A 20,919-nucleotide genomic window follows, 5' to 3' on the forward strand; every position below is an offset into this window, starting at 1 on the left:
CCGTTAGCCAGATTAAGACCTTCACATGTAAAAATGTGTTGATATAAAAAGGACCGCCTTTAAAAAAAAACAGAGTGATGCTAAATGTTTTAATGTATGAAGTACTGCCTTTAAAGAGTGATGCAGAAAATATTTCCTTTGACTTGACAAAGACTAATGACGAATGATCTAATTAAAAAGGACGTGCAAAAATTAAAAAAAAAGGGAAAAAAAACTAATTAAATACATTAATAAATAAAAGGGACATGTACTCTTAACAATTTCTCCAGGCTGGTTTTTAAGGCTCGATTCAACGTCAGCAGACATCAGGCAGAGAGAACGCTCCAGAAGCAGCTACTTCGTTCATCGTCTACACACATGCACAAGAATTCTCTCGTATCACAGCGCCGCAACCCGAAGCGCCCCTGTTCACAGGCACCGAGATTCGGAAAACACTTGATCACGCCGGATAAAAAAAACTAAGATACTCCCATTTACGAAAAATAAAAAAATAAAAAAATACTGACGCTCGTGGGAACACCCTCGGCAGCAACGCCTGGCCCAGCAGTCACCGGGAGCTGGCTGGCTGGGAGAAGCCGGACGACTACCTCAAGGGCAGGACGGCCTCGCCACAGAATCCCACGGTCACAGGCTCGCTCTGAAAAACAAACATTGCTGAGGAGACGGGGCGGACGGGGGCGGGGGGGGGAAGAGTCTAACCACAGGCCCCTCCCAGGCCGCCTCCCAGTACGGAGCCCAGTATTCTCCTCAGAACTCCTCACCGTGTCTAGACTAGGGAAAAGCGACCATTTCTCAGGTAGACGCCGACGCACAAGTGAAAAAGCCGGCCACCCCGCGACAAGGCCGAAGGAGCAAACGCACCAACACCGAGAGCTCGGCGCAACCGGGACGCCGCCGGCGCCCAACCCTTCGCCAAGTTTGAGCCGCAATCACATTTCTCGCGAGATTCATCGCCTCCACGCGATCTCGAAGCTGAAACCTCGCGGCTTTTCGGCTCGAGCGAGGGCCGGGTGGGGAGCGGGAAGGGGGTTCTGGAAGGACAGCGCTCAGCCCCCTCGGGGAACCCGCACGCCCCCTCGACCCGCCTCCCCGCTCCCCCCCTTTCTTCATTGAGAGCGGTTCCCCCAGGGTGCCTAGGGACTTCCGGAGCGCTACCGGAACCGGAAGCCTCGGGAGTCAGGGGGTGGAGCTGGGAAGAATCAAAAAAAAGAAGCGCGGCGAGAGCTGGCGGCCGGAGCGGGCGGGCGGCGGGCGGGCGGCGGCGCCCATGGACTCCACCGCCTGCTTGAAGTCTCTGCTGCTGACCATCAGTCAGTACAAAGCGGTTAAGTCGGAGGCGAATGCCACCCAGCTTTTGCGGCACTTGGAGGTGAGGGGCTCCCCCGTAGAAATCCTCAGGTCGCGGTGCGGCGGCGGTGGAGCGGCCCCCAGCCGCGCCGAGGGGACTGCGCCTCGCGACCCCGGGAGGCTTTTCCTAGTGGGGAGGGAGGGAGGCGAGTGTCCGCCGTGAATGCCCAGCCACCTGCCTACCCTGCCGCGGGCCCTCCGCGGGGGCGGAGGGTTGGGGAATCTGAATTCGGCTCTTTGGGTTTGGTTGTGGGGAGAGCTCGGAGCTGCACGTCTTCCTTCATTTCTTTGTCTTTTTTTTAAAACTTTTTATTTGTTTATGATAGTCACAGAGAGGGAGAGAGAGAGAGGCAGAGACACAGGCGGAGGGAGAAGCAGGCTCCATGCACCGGGAGCCCGACGTGGGATTCGATCCGGGTCTCCAGGACCGTGCCCTGGGCCAAAGGCAGGCGCCAAACCGCTGCGCCACCCAGGGATCCCTGTCTCTTTCTCTCTCTTTTTTTTTTTTTTTTCCATCGCAACAGAGCCCTTACAGAATAGAGTACACAGCAATTCTCCGGGGGTGCAGGTGATAAAGAGGCGACGCTTAGGCAGTTTGCGACCTGAACCGGTTGATTACCGCTTTTCTTATAACTCATGTTGAAGGCATATTTGGAAAAAAAAAAAAAAAAAGTAACTTTGAGTTAAGCAGTCTCATTAGGAATAGTCTTTTTTTAAAGATTTTATTTATTTATTCACAAGAGACACACACACAGAGAGAGGCAGAGACACAGGCAGAGGGAGAAGCAGGCCCCATGCAGGGAGCCGGATGTGGGACTCGAACCTGGGTCTCTAGGATCACGCCCTGGGCTGAAGGCGGCGCTAAACCGCTGAGCCACCCGGGCTACCCCTCTGGTGGTTTGGTTTGGTTTGGTTTGGTTTTTAACCAAAATCTATTGCTCAGAATTTTTCAAGCCTATATTGCTAAATTGCTTTCATTTTTTTTTTCCTATTCTCACTGATTTGTATCTAGATCACTTATCCACAGCTTTCTGTGTTCCGATTTGATTTTAGGCTTTTAACCTATCATTTATTGCATATTCGTGCAATTCCAACTACCGTTGACCCGAGTTTAGTAAACAGGTAAGTTCAATCAAAGCTTGTTTTAGGGGATCCCTGGGTGGCTTAGCAGTTTAGCGCCTGCCTTTGGTCCAGGGCGCGATCCTGGAGACCCGGGATCGAATCCCACATCGGGCTCCCGGTGCATGGAGCCTGCTTCTCCCTCTGCCTGTGTCTCTGCTTCTCTCTCTCTCTCTCTCTCTCTCTCTCTCATGAATAAATAAATAAAATCTTTAAAAAAAAGCTTATTTTAATTCTCTCTGTTGCAGCATCTGTTAACATAAAATTGGACATAACTATAAGATCTATTTGTTATAGTAACTCTGTGATATAAAGGCCAAGTTACCAAAGATTGGCAAGATACATACTACAGAGAGAAGACAGTCATGAATCCTATGGCAACATCAGTCTTTGGTGATACTGGGATGCATTAAATATGCCTCTGTTTTCTCCAGCCTCACTGATGCTCCTTCTTCAGACTTCAGGTGCCCACTCTCCCTAAGTACATTTTCTTTTTTCATTCACCACCTTAACAATTTCCTGCAAACCTAATAATTAAGGTATTAGCTGTTAAATGCTAAGGCTTTGCCTTTCAAGCAGAATAGACCAATGTGCCAGAGAGCTCCAGACGCCACTTGGTTATAAGCAGTTTTATGGAAGAAGCAGGAGTACAGCATTTTAAATACTAATCTGAAACATCTCTGAGAAAAAACAGGTATGCCTTGAATATGAGAGCCATGTTACAGTGAATGGAAGGAAACTCAAAGAAATTTGAGGCTTAAAGACTGACTCCTTGATACTGCATTTGCAAGCTTTGAAGGGGTTGGCTGAAAACTACTTCTGCCATTTAGAGAGAACATACGTGCAAGTGCATAATGTGCGTTAATCCTAAGTGAAGACTGAGCTTTTAGCATACGTGAACAGTCAAGTAGCTACCACTTGTTTCATGATACAGAGCATTTCCAGTCCCCTGTAAGGTTTTTTCCATTGTACCTTCTCATGTGGTTCAGATAAGTTGACTCATACAATATGTACTTTTGTGTCTGGCTTCTTACATTCTATAAATCTGTGAAATTTATTTTTGTTGCACATGTGCTAGTACTTCATTCTTTTTTATTGCTGCAGAGAATTTCACTGTATAAATGTACCACAGCTTATGTACATTCTTCTGTTGCTGGGCAATTGGGTTACTAGGTCTAGGTGGAGTTTTGAATAAATCTGTTATAAACATTTTTATTCTATTTTTAAATATATGCACTCATTTATATACCTACGAGGGGCATTATTAGGTCTTATGGTAGGTATATGTTAAGTTTCAGTTGAAATTGCCAAGCAGTTTTCCACAGTTTTACACCATTTTTAGCTTCATATCAGCAATACATGAAATTTGCTGTCACTCATCCATGTAAATTGCCGGTGTTTTCAGATTTTTAAATTTTAACTGTTTTGGTGGGTGATGTTAATGATGAATATCTTTTTTTTTTTAATTTTTATTTATTCATGAGAGAGGCAGAGACACAGGCAGAGGGAGAAGCAGGCTCCCTGTGGTGAGCCCGATGGGGGGGGGTCTTAATCCCAGATCTATTCTGAAGCGTTCTTATCAGCAAAGCTTTAAAAGAAAAACTGACATCTGAGTGAGGACATAAAGAGATAGAAAAGATTAGAGGGATACTAAAACAGCCTGCTTAGACCTTTATCTTTTTAAAAATGAAAGTGTTTAGAACAGATTTTATCCAGTTCTAAAGTAACTACTTGTTTTCCCATCCTTCTAGAAAAGATATATATCTATATAGAATAGTTAGGCTTTGAATAACATTCAGAAAGCTTTGAAAATACCTGGCTGTTGAGGCGCCTAGGTCGCTGTCCATTAAGTGTCCGACTCCATTTATCACTTTCAATTATCAGTGGGAATCTTAATATAGAAATTATTTTCATACTAAATTTGATTATCCTGTGCTCAAAAAATGGAGGGAATGGGAAGCTACACCACTATAAAGCAGTGCTGTGAAACAGACTTCCAGGAAAGTGATTTTTTTTTACGATTCTCTTTTTAAGTAATCTCGACACCAAACATTAGGCTTGAACTCACAACCCTGAGATCAAGAGTTGAGTGCTCTACTGAGCCAGGGGCCCCTGGGGAAGTGATTTTTTAACAAGATACTCTATAATAACTGAGTAACTAAACATGCTAAACTAGGTTGCAAGGTTTACCTCTTTTATCTTGAATTACACTCTATAGGAATTCTATAGGATAACTACTAGCAGTAAAATACTAAAATTAGACAAGATGGATTAATTTTGGGTAAAGCTTTTTATATACCATTTATGAAAGCAAGCAAAGATCCCTTGACTCAGAGTACCTGTTTTCTGGTGTGGATAATTGTATTTGCTCTTTAAATTTTATTAATTTTGTTTTAATTTTGTAAAGATTTATTTATTTATTTATTTATTTACTTACTTACTTACTTATTTAAGAGAGAGAAGGAGAATGCGGACGCAGAAAGAGAGAGAAAAGTAGAGAGCCTGATGTGGGAGCTCAATCCCAGAACCCTGAGATCATGAATTGAGCCGAAGTCACTTAACCCACTGAGCCATCCTGACGCCCCTATTGTCTTCAGTTTTATTTATCTAAGTAATCTCTACACTCAACTGTGGGGCTCAAAACACATGACTCTAAGATTAAGAGTCCCATGCTCTTCCAACTAAGCCCGTGAAACCACCCTGCACTTTTTAAAAATTTTTTACTTAAACTCAATTGCCAACATATAGTATAACACCCAGTGGTCATCCCATTGGCTCTTTAAATGTTAAAGAAAAGTGTACTTTGGGACTTACATATATGCTTAACCCTTTTTTTTGCTTTGACTTTTGGCCCATGGATCTGACTCTAGCCAGGTTGATCTCCTTCTCATTCTCATAAGATGGACAGTGTTAGTGGGAGGACCTGGGAGAGGACAAATGTGCCTTATCTTTCCTGGAGATGAAGCAACAGTGTCCTAGTGTGAAGGTCATGCTATTCTCCCAAGTTCACAGGGCTTGCCATGGAAGAGGTGTTGGCTAGCAGCTAGCTGTAAAGGACATTGTTACCATCACAGGGCTGCAGAGGTGTCTGTTGTTGCTGGAGTTGTAGTATTGAGGGCATGCTATAGAAGGTACAAGTGGAAAGGAATATTAGAGATGCTTTCTTAAGCCAGTAATTTCTCCAGTGCAGTGATTATCTGTGAAAATTCAGGTTTCATTATGCACATGTGGTATTTGGTAAACAGAAATTTATGTTTATCAATGATTGTTTCTCTCTCTTAAGAATTGTTTTCATCCTGGAATGCCTGGGTGGCTCAGTGGTTGAGTGATCCGGCTCAGGGTGTGATCCCGGGATCCAGTATCGATCCCACTTTGGGCTCCGTGTGAGGAGTCTGCTTCTCCCTCAGCCTGTGTCTCTGCCTCTCTCTCTCTCTCTCTCTCTCTCTCTCTCTCTCTCTTTCTGTGTGTGTGTGTGTGTGTGTGTGTGTGTGTGTGTGTGTGTCTCATGAATAAATAAATAAAATCTTTCAGCTCAGGTCATGATCTCAGGGTCCTGGGATTGAACCCCCCATTGGCACTCAGTGGGGAGTCTGCTTTTCTTTAAAGAAATGAAAATAAAATACCTGGCTGTCTAACAACTGTTTTGGCCTTTAATCTCAGCTTCATCTGTTCACATGGGAAAGGGGAGGATGGTTTATAGAGTTAAGAGAGAGGAGTAAAAACGGAATAACCAAAAATAAAATTTGTCTATGCATGACCTGGCTACTTAAAAATTTTTTTTTAATTTCCATTTTTGTAATCTCTAACTTCTGCTCAGCTTACTGACTTTGAAAGGAACAAAAGGAATAACACATAGTTAGTCCCATAGCTCCTTTTCACTTTGCTTTGCCTCCCTCAAAATAGGTGGAATGCATGTACAGGAATTCATTTACTCAATAAATATATTGTAGTAAAGTGTTGATTTATACCCTATGCCTTCATAGGGTGTTCAGTGTAGTAAGGAGGAAAATACTGCTAGGTAATCAAAAGTTTGGCAGCTCATAAAATAAAAGTATAATTTATTATCAGTATAATGGGCAAACCTAACCTAATTGGTGGAAGAGGGTTAGTGGAAAGCTTCAGGAGGAAACACATTACAACTCGGATCTGAATGATTACATTAGCTAGTGAGAGAGGAGATAGGTTGTCTTCCAGGGAAGGAACAGAATTTGACTTTTCTAAATTGGAAAAAAGCATGGCAGTGGCAACTGAGTTCTTACTTGAAATGGAGAAGAGACACAAATTGCCAATTCTTAACTAATGCATTTTAATTACAATTTTGTAGGTAATTTCTGGGCAGAAGCTCACACGATTGTTTACACCAAATCAGATATTACCAAGTGAATGCTTAAGTTGCCTTGTGGAACTACTTGAAGACCCAAGCATAAGTGCACCACTGGTCTTAAGTATCATCAGCTTGCTATCTCAACTAGGTAATGTATTTAGGTTCTCTTTTTCACTTTTTAGAAGATGTTGCATTTAATATTTTTTGAAGGGCAGATTTAGTTATAGTATCTCTTGGTAAATGATTCACATTCAAAAGATTTCTTCATCAAAAAAAAAAAAAGATTTCTTCATCACAGGACCTTTCAGAACTTTATGCATTGTGGATCCCTTGTAAAGAAAATATTACTGTATATATCTTTTCTTAAAATGATCAGAACAGAGAATCTGAAGCATAGCAAAGGTCTACAGAAAAAGAATGCATCTTGGGAAGTGCTGGCCTACTTTTTGAATTAAAAAAATACATTCACATAATGCCTGTACTAAATACATCACTCAGAAAAGTCATAGCTAGTGATAAAAAAAAAAAATCAGGCAATTTTGATAGACTATACTGAACTCAGAGCTATGGGTAAAAACACATTTTTCTACTTATTTCTATCTTTAGTTTTTAAATTTTTATGTCATCGGTCCTTTTTTCTTGATACATGCTTGAGAGTGGAAGGGAAATAATTCTGTGTGTGATTATAAAATTAATGCATGCTTATAAAAAAAATCCCAGTGATCCATAAATAATACCATAGACCAACATGTCCAGTGGAACTCTCTGTGATGATGGAAATGTCCTACATGTGTATTGTCCACATAGGGCTATTGAGCATTTGTAGTGTGAGTAGTAATTGAAGAACTAATTCTTGTAATATTTATTTAAATTTAAATAGTCACTGTGGCATAGCATCTACCAACTTAGCACAGATACACAGTAAAATAGAAGGAGTCTTTACTCATCACCACCAACCCTCATTTCCTCTTTGGTAGATAGTATTTGTTAATGGTTTCATAGTTGTTTTTCTAGATCTTTTTCTATGCCATAACAAATAATTTTAGAACTTATTTGATTAGGTTTTTTTTAAAGTTTTTATTTATTTGAGAAAGAGCATGCAGGTACACACACAAGGGGAGGCAGGGGCAGCAGGAAAAGGAGAAGCAGACTCCCCACTGAGCAGGGATCCAGGCTTGGACTCCAAACTCCGAAGATTCCAGGCTCCAACTCTGGGCTTTCTTGATTCCAGTACCTTGAGACCATGACCTGAGCTGGAGGCAGCTGCTTAACCAACTGAGCCACCCAAGCCTCCAATTAACAAATAGTTTTGATTGTTCTTTTAAAAAATGGTTTGCGGGCAGCCCGGGTGGCTCAGCGGTTTAGCGTCACCTTCAGCCCAGGGCATGATCCTGGAGACCCGGGATCGAGTCCCGCATCAGGTTCCCTGCATGGAGCCTGCTTCTCCCTCTGTCTGTGTCTCTGCCTCTCTCTGTGTGTGTGTCTCTCATGAATAAATAAATAAAATTAAAAACAAAAACAAAAACTCTTAAAAAATAAAAATTAAATTAAAAAAATAAAAAATGGCTTGCAGAGCATCAGATTTTTTTTTTTTTCACTTAGCATATGTTAGCTATCTTTCCATATTGGTGTCTTTTTAATAGCTGCCATGTACCATATTGCTGAATACTATAATTTATTTAACCACTTTCCTAATGGTGGGTACTTATATATGCTCTTTTTTGAGTTTTTGCTGTCAGAAGCAATACATTTTTATGTGGTTTTGCTCAAATGTTAGTGTATTTCTGTTGCATTAATTTTCAGTTTTCAGGTCATTTTTCAATTTGATAGCCTTTACTAAATTACTTTCCAAAAAAGTTATGCTAATTTTAACATCCACCAACCTTTTGTTTGAGAATGGCAGTCATTTTCAACATTTAAATATATTAGAAATTTTTAAAATGATAGTCTTTTTATTTTATTTTTTAAGTTTTATTTTTTAGTTAACAACCTTTTATTCTTTAGAGCAGTTTTAAATTACAAAAGAATTGAGATAATTTTTAACCGCAAAACTTCTACAAATATGTAGGGCAAGTTTTCTTCCTTTAATTTAGTCTACATAGAAAAATCATTTGTTTATTGACAAAAAAGGAAAAGCTCATACTTCTCTCTTCCCATTCCCAGCTTATATTATTTCTGTGATTAAACTTCTGAATTGGAAGGTAATTAAAATTATAGCCATATTGTATTTGATATTTTTAGACATAATAAATGTAACATGAAATTTAAGATTATCTTTTATCCGTGAAGACCATATATAAAAATGATGTTTGGTGCCATTTTATATTAACTTACAGCTGTAGACAATGAAACCAGAGACTGTCTTCAGAATACCTATAACCTGAATAGCGTGCTGGCAGGAGTGGTTTGTCGAAGCAGCACTTGCCATAGTGATTCAGTGTTTTTGCAGGTATACACACCTACACAGTACTCTTCACTTAATACTTGTTTTTCCTTCTTTATTTGCAGATCAGAATTGACAGTATGTATTGTAAGTGGCTAATTTACAGTATACATGCTCACATAATCCTGCATGAATAGGACAGTTCTTGCCATTAATAAATTTAAGAGCTGGTTCATTACACATGTATTACTATTTAAAAGTTTCTAGAGAAGGGAAGCTTACCACATCTAGCATTATTTTTGAATTAAAGCAAATCTAATTATAACCACTTTGATAGACTCGTATAAACACAGATGTCAACATTTGGAGATGTAAGCTATTTGTATTAAAATTGCAAATTGAGTTGGCATCTAGTCGCCGTCTGTTGAGGAAACATTCTACAAAAAATTAAAGCTATAGATTTAGTCTTGTTTAACACAGACTTGAAGCTCTCATATAGATAAGTTGTTGAACCTAAAATGCCATCAGTTACAAGAAAAGAAAGCATCACCAATTAAACTGATGTGGTTTTAAAGATGACAAAATATGAAAAAATATATCTTAGAATTCATGGAATATGTATATGTTTTAGTCTGCATATATGTTTAAGATGGTTGAGTGAATCAGGTTGATGACAAGATGCTCTGTTTGAGATAGACTGTATAGAAATGTGTGGAATCAGGAGATGAACTCTAAAATTCTTAGTAATGTCATTACTTTATGTTTAAAAAAAAAAAACAGAACCATTTTAAGAAATACAAGAGTTTCTGCTCTAAACTCTGCTTCCTAAAGTTGTGAAATGCTCCACATATGCCTAGGAGTCCATTCTTATAAACATGCGATATGTTTTTATATGTTTATATTTATTAGTATTTTCTTATTCTCAGTGCATTCAACTTCTGCAGAGATTAACATACAACGTCAAAATTTTCAATTCTGGTGCCAATATAGATGAATTAATTACCTTCCTGATAGATCATATGTGAGTATGCAACCAAACGTAACCAAGTATGCTGTTGATTTATTCTTAAACTAAAACCATATAATAGCTCAGTTTTTCTTAGGTAATATTTTCCAATTTTTTAAATTGAGGCTCTAATTCTTGTTCACTCCTTTTAGATGATTTCAGGAATCAAATGGTGTAAAGCAGCTTTAATTTTCATGACAATTTATGAAATGAATTGATTTGAACAGAAAAAACTATTGAAATTGAATATTTTATGCTTATGTTTAATCTTAATAGAATATACTGATGAGATACGTAAGCTCATTCTGACAATTATTTTCATATTTCTGCTATATTTGAATAATGTCATTTAGTTTCAAAATATGAAATGGTCAATACTATTCAAAGATTGTCTTCACTTGTTAATCATTTTTGCATATAAAAAGTTTAAGTGTAATTTACTATAGAGTTAGAATGAACTTAATGCTTTTATCTTTTATTATCTTCCTTAAAACAACAGTCAGTCTTCTGAAGATGAGTTAACAATACCTTGTCTAGGATTATTGGCAAATCTTTGTCGTTACAATATTTCTGTTCAAACATACATAAAGACATTGGTAAGTTTTGCATAAAATCTTTCTTTCTTGTTTGTGGTGGGTTCTGTGCTTAAAGAAAATTGTATATGTTTTTCTTTAAAATAAGAATTTTCATGTCTCATCCAGCTGATTCATCACAGTTAAGGAACAGATTGACATGATTAATTTGAAGTATTCTAACCTTTGCATATGTTGTATTTAAGATTATAAGTATTGATAAAAATGTTGAGTACTGAAAGTTTCCCTTCTCTGTAGCATCCCATTATTTTTTATATTGAATAACACAAGAAATATTATTTTGTGCTAATAGAAAGGATACACATCACTGGCAATCCCATTTACCTCATTTCTTAAGTTTCCGCAAAATCAATGGCAACTCTACCAGAAAGATCCATGAATAAATGACTAGCAACAACTATTAGCTCTTGTAGGGAGTGAAGACACACAAAGGACGCTAACTGAACCACTGTTAGAAATGTTAAATCAAGAAAGTTCATTGATTCTTCAGGGTACTTTGTGAACAATTCCCCTGCTATTCAGTATTCAGTGTTACCTATTTAAGTTAAACAATATCTCATTTGTTTCGTGTGCTGGAGGTACTGTGGAGATGGAAGTTATCTTGAGCCATGAAATATTTGGGAAAGGTAAACATTTGCTCACATTCCCATATCTAAACAGCTTTCACTTAAGATTGTACCTGTTTTTACTACTATAAAAGCAATATGTAAAATGTACCATCTTGCTTCTTGAATAATCTCTTAAATTGATAAATAATGTATAGTAAAACTTTACCTACTCTGTGAGATACACTTTCTAAACCAAAATATAAAACTGATAGTGTTTATTCTAATGTATTTTTAAATTTTTTTCTTTTTCAGAATAATGTGAAATCTTTTTATAGAACTCTTATAAGCTTCCTGGCCCATAGTAGTTTAACTGTGGTTGTGTTTGCACTTTCAATATTATCCAGTCTGACATTAAATGAAGAGGTTGGGGAAAAGGTAAATATGTTTTTTTAAATTATCTTTGGAAATAATTCTGAAGTTTATATTCTCTGATATTTTAAAAGTCATTGAGATTTTGTTAAGCTTAGAATGGTGTCAACTTAAAAATTTTTTGTATAATATACTTCTAATTTGTTTTTAAGCTGTTCCATGCTCGAAACATTCATCAAACTTTTCAGCTAATATTTAATATTCTCATAAATGGTGATGGCACACTAACTAGAAAGTATTCAGTTGATTTATTGATGGATCTCCTTAAGAATCCTAAAATTGCTGATTATCTTACCAGGTACGGCTCTTAAGACTCGTCTTTTCTTTCTTTGCAATGAACCTTGAAGTATGTTTGTGATTATAAAACTGCCTTTTCAGATTTAGTAAACTTGGATTCTACTAAGGAACAAGAGACTAAATTGAAATGTTTTGATAGACTTTGTTCCTTTTTTTCTTTTCTTTTTTTTTTTTTTTTGCTTTGCTGGCCTAAAATGTATGAGTATAATAATGTGGAGGGTGTGCGGGAAGTGTTTCAGTCTTTGTCTTAGGTAAATAAGGTTGTATCACTCTCTAAAATGTACACTTCTTAATTTTTTTAGTGCCAGTTTTAAATCTTGAACATTCCAGTTTTTGGAAAATACTGTTTTTATAGGAACATTCATGTCAGTATGTTTGTCTTATTTGCATAAAATGGATTGCATTTTCTTTGTTATGTGCCTCTGTTGTGTCGTAAGATAAAATGAGAACACATGTTTATGTGCCCATTCTGTCTCATTGGCATTTCATGTGATCATTTATCTTTTGAGAACATTTAGCAACTTTTCCATAGAGCTCGTGACCTTATTTATTTATTTATTTTGAGAGAGAGAGAGAGGGAAAGGAGAGAGAGGGTACTAGCAGGCTCCACACACCCAGCATGGAGCCCAAAGATCTCACAACCAGATCAGGATCTGCCAAATTCAGGAGTCAGATGCTTAACTGATAGAACCACCCAGGTACTCCTGGCCTTTTTATATCTTAAAGTTAAATTTTCCCAGTGCCTCAGCTGCTTTGTGATCACAGGTTAGGAAATTGTAGAAATTGCTTCAATTAATCATTTGCAAATGAGAAGACAGTTATGGAGCCCTTATTGTGGTCTAGTATCAGGGGAGGTAGGGCCTTTAGCAGAGGCAGGAATTTGAAGAGACAGCCCCAAATCTTTGAGGATCATAGAATCCAGAAATTGTACAAAGACATAGTCCCTAATTTTAAGGAACATGTAATGTAGATATTAACAAAACAAAAGCTAACCACTAGGGCAAGGTTGACCAGTACCCATATGGTTAACTGATATTTTACAGAACCAAGAACCATTCACATTAGCAATGAAAAATAGTCAGAAAAAAGGCAGGCAGGGCAAGGGGCCCCACCCTAAGAGGAAAGGATTTTATACCACCTTGGAAGGAGCCCTCTACCCTTTCCCACATGATAGGTAGATGACAAAAATTGACTGGGTGACAGGTGCAGGGAGGGTTAATCAGATTAAAACCAAGCCCATAAAAAACCATAGAGTTAGAAAGTCTGGTGGCAACTCTCTCAGGTCCTCTCCCTCTTCAGGAGCTTTGTACTATCACTCAGTAAAGTTGCTTTGCTGCCCACCTGTCTGGTCTACCTCTTCATGCTTCAAAACAGCATGACCAAGAACCACAGGCATTAAAGGAAAAGAAATCCTGCAACATTAGCATTTCATTTTTTCCTTTCTTAAGCATAGGTGGATAAGAAAATGTTCCTCCAGAGTGTCCTTCCTTTACTTGTCCTCTCTTTGTCTGTTCCAAGAGTCCTCCCAGTATACTCTCGTGTGATATCCATTCTGGCCACCAAATTGTGCTTATTGAGCAACTTCTAAATACATAGGATATACCTCTGCAGAAGGACCAAAGTATAATCCGATTTAGCATTAGTAAGTGGTTGCTTAATCACTTCTATAAATCTCTCAGTTCCACTATTTGTTTTCTTTTTATCTAGCCTAGAACTCTGGAAAGGAAATTATGTTTGTGTTTTCTTCTTATTTATTTGCTATACCATTTAGCGAAATATTCCTGAATCTGTTCCAAAGTCTAATCTAATGGCTATGTTCCTAATCAAAACCTGAGAAAATCGCACTTTATGAATTTGTATCCTACATATTCACTACATCTAACTTTATCTGGGCAGCACTTCTCATATTTATTCCCAGCTTTCTTTCTCATTTCCTACAGTGGCCCTTCAAATATTTACCACTTTCCTCTTGCCACTTTTCCCTCAGAAGATGAACTCATCTTTGTTTCACAGAAAAAACAAAAACTGAATCCTATCTAATTGGAGTTCTTTTGAATTTTTGCTCTTGAACCAAGTTACTTGTGTTTATACCAATTCTTACTTAGTGTCATCCTGTTTTGCTCATAAATGCATCCTTTTATGCATTAAATCTCATGTCCTATTTTTTGACTATCTTTTGTTTCTTCAATGGCTCCCATTCCATTGACTCCCTTCACTTATATTCAACTTTCAACATTTCCTTCAATCATATATCCCTTCTAAAATCTGTGATCTCGGGGATCCCTGGGTGGCGCAGCGGTTTGGTGCCTGCCTTTGGCCCAGGGCGCGATCCTGGAGACCTGGGATCGAGTCCCACATCGGGCTCCCGGTGCATGGAGCCTGCTTCTCCCTCTGCCTGTGTCTCTGCCTCTCTCTCCCTCTCTGTGTGACTATCATAAATAAATAAAAAAATAAAAAAATCTGTGATCTCCCATTGCACTCAAGGTGAATATCCGAATTCTCCATGTAGTGATCCAAAATCTGGTTTCTGGGGACCTCTCAGCTCTGTTTCTTTACATTTTCTTATTTACTTTTGTCTAATCACTTCAGACAATAAATAGAATCTCCAGCTTGTTAGAACCTTTTGTGTACCCATATGCTATTCCCTCTGAAATACTTATGCTGAGAGCTGGAATACTTTCACCTTTATATGCCTAACTCCTATTTATTTTTAAGACTCAAGTCTGGGAAAACTCATCTGATCAGGCCTGCCACTCTAAGTCTGGATTCAATATTCATCCTCCTAGCATCCTATACATTTCTCCGTTATAGTGTTGTATTTTACATTATTCAATATCCTATGTTTCTGCCTTTATTCTTAGACTGTTAGCTCTCTCACAGAGCATCATTCTCCCAAACACAGGATGTGCCAGTCACATAGACTGTAATGTGTGTGGTACCACTAGTACCTCTTAGAGTTATCCAACATAGGGCTCTGCATCTTACCTCTGTATCTTCAGAGCCTGATAAAATGCCTAGCTGTTATAAGCACTTTATAAATAGATAGCTGCCTAATTTATTAGAATATTCCATGTTCTTTGAATTTTCACAAACTGAACATAGCTTTAAAAAAACTGAAGTACCGAAAGTTTCAATGATTTATTTATTGCCACATGAATCATTTTTTTCACTGTTCAATGAATAACCATATACATAGATACATATAGGTGGAATGTTTTAACTATAAATTTTGCAAGAACTTCTATATCAGAAGCTCGATATAGGTGAAAGAAAATACACTTAAATTTTATATTTATTTATTTTGTATATAAATCTTTTTGATGCATCAATTTCATAGTTATTTGATGTATATTTTTATTTTAAACTTAGGTATGAGCACTTTTCTTCATGTCTTAGTCAAGTATTAGGTCTTCTCAATGGAAAGGATCCTGATTCTTCTTCAAAGGTTTGTAAAAACATGACTGTGTTTTAAATGTTCGAAAATTATAATGTGCAGAAAAATCTTAAGTGTACAGCTCTCTGAATTTTTACAGACTGAACACAGACATAACCATTGTCTAGATGAGAAAATACAGCATTGCCAGTACTCTAGAACCCTTCTCAAATCTTCATTCACTGGTGCAATCCCCTTGGAAAATTGTTTCACAGTTTCATTCATGCCTAATGAATATATGTATACCCTATGACATAGCAACTCTACTCCTAAACTACATAGCCGAGAGAGACATGTCCATAAGCTCATCAAAAGAACATGTAGAAAATGTTAAATAGAAAAATGTAGTTTTATAAATAATACTATTTTCTGATTTTTAAAAATGTCAGATGCGTAGGGGATAAATCCAACAAAACACATACAAGGTCTCTACTCTGAAATTACAAAATATTGAGAGATATGAAAGACCATATCATTTAAAAAAAAAATTATTGGCATCTCTTTGCCTACCCACCACCTTTGTACTAGTGATTGATTTGTTTGTGTTTGTACATTATACTTAAGGAAGACATGTATATGAGAAGGTATTTTATGGATATTATATGGATATAACATGTCTCTGATAAGAGAAAAGAGACACTGATAACATTGCTTGCCTTCAGGGAGCATAGCTAGAGATCAGATTGCTTTGTTTAGCCATGGAACCAAGTAAATACATTACCCATTCAAAAATAAGTATCTAATTTATATTTAAAAATGAATAAATCAAAGATTATCATGTTACATAGTAAATGCTAATGGACTGAACTCTGTTAAAATCAGATGGTATCAAGTTGATCAAAACACAAATCCCAATTACGTGTCATTTACAAAAATACAGATGAAGGTAGAAAATAAGTGGATAGGCAAAAAGATGCCAATAATTTTTTTTTAAATGATAGGTTGGTAGTGTATGAAGTGAGATAGAATTTAAGTTAGCTAATAAACAGGTTGTGGGATGTTATGTAATGTTATAAAGGCCCAATTAATGAGGTAAAGAAATGAAGTAGAATAGAGGAGCTAACCGGTATAATGCCAACAGTGTACAATGTGTAAATAGCCATACCTAATGTTTTAAAGCATGGGGATGCCACTTTTCAATATTATCCTGAAGTATGCTTTATAGGAATTCTCGAATCTCAAGCATGATAGCAAGTGTCTGTAGTTCCTAATTTATTTTTATTTTAAAAACAAAATATATCTGTGCTTTAAAAAAAAATTACTATAGAAGACATATGATATTAGTTGAAGTTGCCCTCCTTTCTTTGGCTTTCACAATCCTTATTAGGAGTAACCACCATTAACAAATTTCTTTGTAACTTTTTAGTACCTAATCCCATATTTTGAAAAATAATAATGAAAGAAAAATTGGAAGCTTTCTTTAATTTTTAGAGTATTTTTTTAAAATATGTGTCCTTTTCAACTTCATCATTTGGTTGCTTTGTACATGAAAGGCCAATGAAATTGACATTTAACGAAGACTTTATATTGCACAGGTTTTAGAATTACTTCTTGCCTTCTGTTCAGTGACTCAGCTGCGCCACGTGCTCACTCAGATGATATTTGAACAGTCTCCATCTGGCAACACCATTCTGGGAAGCCGTTCTAAATGTTTAGAACCTACTGTGGCTCTACTGCGCTGGTCAAACCAACCTCTGGACAGATCAGAAAACTGTTCTCTTCTAGCCTTAGAGTTGTTCAAGGAAATATTTGAGGTAATATAACGATAGACAAATTGACTTTTCCATTTTTATGATCCTCAGTGAACAGTTTACGTTCATAAACATCCATGATATACTTCTAATTGTTTATACACCTTAGGAAAACTTTTAGCAAACTCCCTACCATTCAGCTACTGAATTTTCTTTGGGGCAAAGTCAGGAACATTAATGTTTTCTTTTTTGGCACTGAATAGCTTATATATACTCCTTTCAGTGTAATAAGTAAAGATATTAGCTGAGATTTGTACAGTTTGTTGCTGACTGTACTTCTTGCAATAGTCATGCTTCTCCATCTTGGTAGATACTGTTTATGGTCTTCATTAACCTATTGAGTGGATTAATATAGGAACATTGGATTCAGTTACTCAGATGGAGTGGAACATTCCAGACACTGCTAGACACTTAGGATACAAAATTTCTTTCCCTAGAGGCCATTACATTCTGGTAGATTCTGCTGTCTAGGTTATTTAGCATTTTCTACTGTTGTCCCTATTTTTTATACCTACTCTGCCTACTATAGTATCTTCCTACAGTATTTCCCCTCATAACTGGATCCTGTGCACAAACAAAAATGCATATCAGTGGTTAAATATATTTGCCAAAGATGATGCACGAATTACTCTGTGTTTTATGTTGGTCTTGACTGTTGATCATTTAAAAAACTCTGAGGGACACCTGGGTGGCTCAATCAGTTAAGTGTCTGAATTTAGCTCCAGTCATGATCTTAGGGTCCTGGTATCGAACCCCAAGTCGGTCTCCCTACTCGGCGAGGAGCCTGCCTCTATTTGCCTTTCCCCTAGTTCATGATTGCTCGCTCTCTCTCTCTCTCTCTCTCTCTAATAAATAAGTAAACTCTTTAAAAAAATTAAAACTCTTTGAGATTCTTGTTGGGAGTTATTCGTGGTTGTAAAGTATTTAGATCAGTGGTGGTTATTTAGTTATTGCAGTTTCACTTAGCAATTTCAGGATACTTGTTTTCAAATCACAGACACAATCCATTGGAAAGTCTTGTTTGCAGTTGAATAACCTAAGACTTTATTGTTCCATTTAAGACAAGTCATCATAGCCATCAAATCGAGATAAAAGGGTAGATTTTAAATAGGAGACACAGGTCAGTTAACTACTAAAGTAACTCTAAGAGACTTGATGAGAACATGACGACTCAGTTATTATCTCTACTTTCTGTATTTCATCTTTATTTTTATTTTTCATCATTGGTGGTGGTTAATTCTCCAGGATGTTGCAGATACTGCTAACTGTTCCTCAGCTGACCGTTTTGTGAGCCTTCTGCTGCCTACAGTCCTTGACCAACTTCAGTTCACAGAACAAAATCTAGATGAAGCCTTATTAAAAAAAAAATGTGAAAGGATGGTCAAGGCCACTGAAGTTTTGTTAAATATCCTTTACTGTTAAAACATGGAAACTAACCAGTCTTTTTTTTTCTAACATTACATTTACTGCATTTTGTCTTTAATTGTACTTTAGTCACTTCTCATGCTTATACCTATTCAGAATTATTGGAGTTTAAACTATAAAACTAATTCTCAGTAAGGAGTCTAAAAAGGTTGTCCAGACGTTTTTCCCTCATTTTTCCGTGTAAAACTTTTAAATTAAGGAGTATTTTCAGAATGATTTTTAAACTTGATTTTTTTTTTTTTTGGTGGACATTTTTACCACAAATGGAGGTTAAGAGATACATTCTAAAGATAACTGCTGTGTTACTCTAATGCTAATTGCTGTCTGGATGATTCATGGTGCCATCTTTTGTTCAGTATATCAGAATAAACATTGGTAGAGTCAGTATTTTAGCTTATATTATAATTTTTACTGAAAATTAAAGCCTCTAGAAATGTTTTAATAAGAGTGACATCACACTAGATTATACAAAAGACAAATATTATAAAGACAAAGTTCATTACAAAAAAAGAAAACCTTGAGTCCAGTTAGTGTCACTGAATAACTTCTGTATTCTGATTCTCTTAGGTCTTTTATTAGCTTTTGTCTTTTAGATTAGCTGATTCTAAATCTTTTTGAAGCCCAAGTTCCATTTTTAAAATATTTCATTAATGCTATTTTATTATCGGCAAAGAGCCATTATATCTCTACCATATCTTTCATACTTACCTGGTCAGGTTTCCTTATATCTCAGAGCAACAAGACTTTGTTCAACTTCGTTCTGCCCTAGAGCAAATTCCACATCTGTTTACTCTCTCCTTGGAACTGCTGCTCCTTAATTTTCTTCTTCCCTACAGCAGTGATTCCCAACCCTGGCTATGTATTCAAATGACCTGGAGAGCATTTTAAAAATCCTGACACCTGAACCTTGCTTCCAGCAATTCTAATTTAATTGGAGTAAAGTGTGTGAGGTGTGGGGAGATTGTAATTGACTGTTCAAATCACTCAGGTGTATCTAACATGCAGCCGAAGCTGAAAACCACTGCTGTGGAAACCCATGATTATGTTGCTTGATCTTAGAGATATCTATAATATATGCAGGCCTCAAAATTGTACCAATTTTGAGCCAAGTTTGACCACTTTTTCATGATATTCAAATTAACTTGTAACATTACAATATAGGCAAAAACTAAGAGTAGTTCAGCAAATACTGAACCGTTGTTATAATCTGTCAACCAAATACTAGCATCCAGCAGAGTAACAGACGATGTTAGTCAAATCTCTTGCCACTTACCAATCACTTAAATGCTCTGAGCTCTAGTTTCCTAATGTCATTGAGTTAATATTAACAATAATTATGTGGAAGTGAAGTGACAAGATAATTTGTATGAAATCACTCAATACTGTAAAGCAATACAAATATAAGGGATTTAAAAAATATATATATAAGGGATTTGATTTTTTTTTAGAATTTTTTGTTTGTATCCCTTAACAAAACTTACCTCTTTGTGGAGATGATACGCTAAAACTGCATGTTGCAAAAACTCTGACTACTATCAAATGTACCACTCTGATAGAACAACAGTTTACGTATGGCAAGATTGATTTAGGGTTTGGAACAAAGGTAGCAGATTCTGAATTGTGGTGAGTATAATGAAATCCAAATGGCAAAATGATAATGCCAAATGTAATAAAAATCAAAAGATGTAGCAATTCTCCTCTCTTTTGAAGGATAATCCTTGTGTATGCACTATTAACTCAAGGTGTAGTGGAGAATTAACAAGTTTTTTCATAGTTTTTAAAAAATTCATTCAATTCATAAATTATGTGCTTAAAGAAAGGATAATCTTAACATCTATGATTTGTTTTTTATTGTTTAGGTTTGTTTCATGGTGTTTTAACTTATTATCTAAGGGTCTTTGTACTCCTTTTCTAGAGATTCTTTTTGACACGTTGCCTCAGTAATTTTATGTTTGTTTTAAACAAAAACATGAAAAAACAGGTCATATTTTTATTACTAGGAAATCGGTTACTACAGAAAGTTTCCTACTAGCAGACAGTTCTTTTCATTAGCACGTCAAGACTTAATGGTTAAAGGTGAATTTTCATGGATAGTGATGAGATTTTATCCTCCCCTCTCATTTGAATTAAGTCTATTAACATCTTTATTGAGGACCTACTAAATGGCTAGATATTGATTTGTTTCAGTTTCTATAAATGATGTAATTGCCAATAATTGTGGTCCTCCAGAACACAGATTACCTTTTCTTTTTTTGTATTCCTTT

The 20,919-nt window shown here is 36.8% G+C and overlaps 2 protein-coding genes across 12 annotated transcripts in view; one reads left to right on the forward strand and one right to left on the reverse strand.

The window, feature by feature from the left end:
• Positions 1–951, reverse strand: part of DZIP3 (DAZ interacting zinc finger protein 3) — an 85,968-nt gene extending 85,017 nt beyond the window's left edge. For 3 of the 11 annotated variants that reach the window (XM_055316417.1, XM_055316419.1, XM_055316411.1), the window contains exons 1-2: positions 762–920; positions 507–637 (exon numbers count right to left, since the gene is read on the reverse strand). The gene's annotated coding sequence lies outside the window, so the exon portion shown is untranslated. Of the gene's footprint in view, positions 1–251; positions 478–506; positions 638–761 lie in introns of those variants that run through there. The other 8 variants (XM_055316420.1, XM_055316418.1, XM_055316415.1 and 5 more) reach the window with 6 other exon arrangements.
• Positions 952–1,187: 236 nt separating this feature from the next.
• Positions 1,188–20,919, forward strand: part of CIP2A (cellular inhibitor of PP2A) — a 36,182-nt gene continuing 16,450 nt past the window's right edge. The window contains exons 1-11 of the mRNA XM_055316423.1: positions 1,188–1,369; positions 6,791–6,938; positions 9,127–9,239; positions 10,100–10,194; positions 10,679–10,775; positions 11,633–11,755; positions 11,902–12,047; positions 15,416–15,491; positions 17,015–17,233; positions 18,476–18,635; positions 20,137–20,278. Coding sequence (XP_055172398.1) covers positions 1,268–1,369; positions 6,791–6,938; positions 9,127–9,239; positions 10,100–10,194; positions 10,679–10,775; positions 11,633–11,755; positions 11,902–12,047; positions 15,416–15,491; positions 17,015–17,233; positions 18,476–18,635; positions 20,137–20,278 — 1,421 coding nt within the window. The 5' untranslated portion in view covers positions 1,188–1,267. The remainder of the gene's footprint in view (positions 1,370–6,790; positions 6,939–9,126; positions 9,240–10,099; positions 10,195–10,678; positions 10,776–11,632; positions 11,756–11,901; positions 12,048–15,415; positions 15,492–17,014; positions 17,234–18,475; positions 18,636–20,136; positions 20,279–20,919) is intronic.

This window comes from Nyctereutes procyonoides, unplaced genomic scaffold, assembly GCF_905146905.1.
Source record: "Nyctereutes procyonoides isolate TBG_1078 unplaced genomic scaffold, NYPRO_anot_genome, whole genome shotgun sequence".
NCBI lineage: Eukaryota > Metazoa > Chordata > Mammalia > Carnivora > Canidae > Nyctereutes > Nyctereutes procyonoides.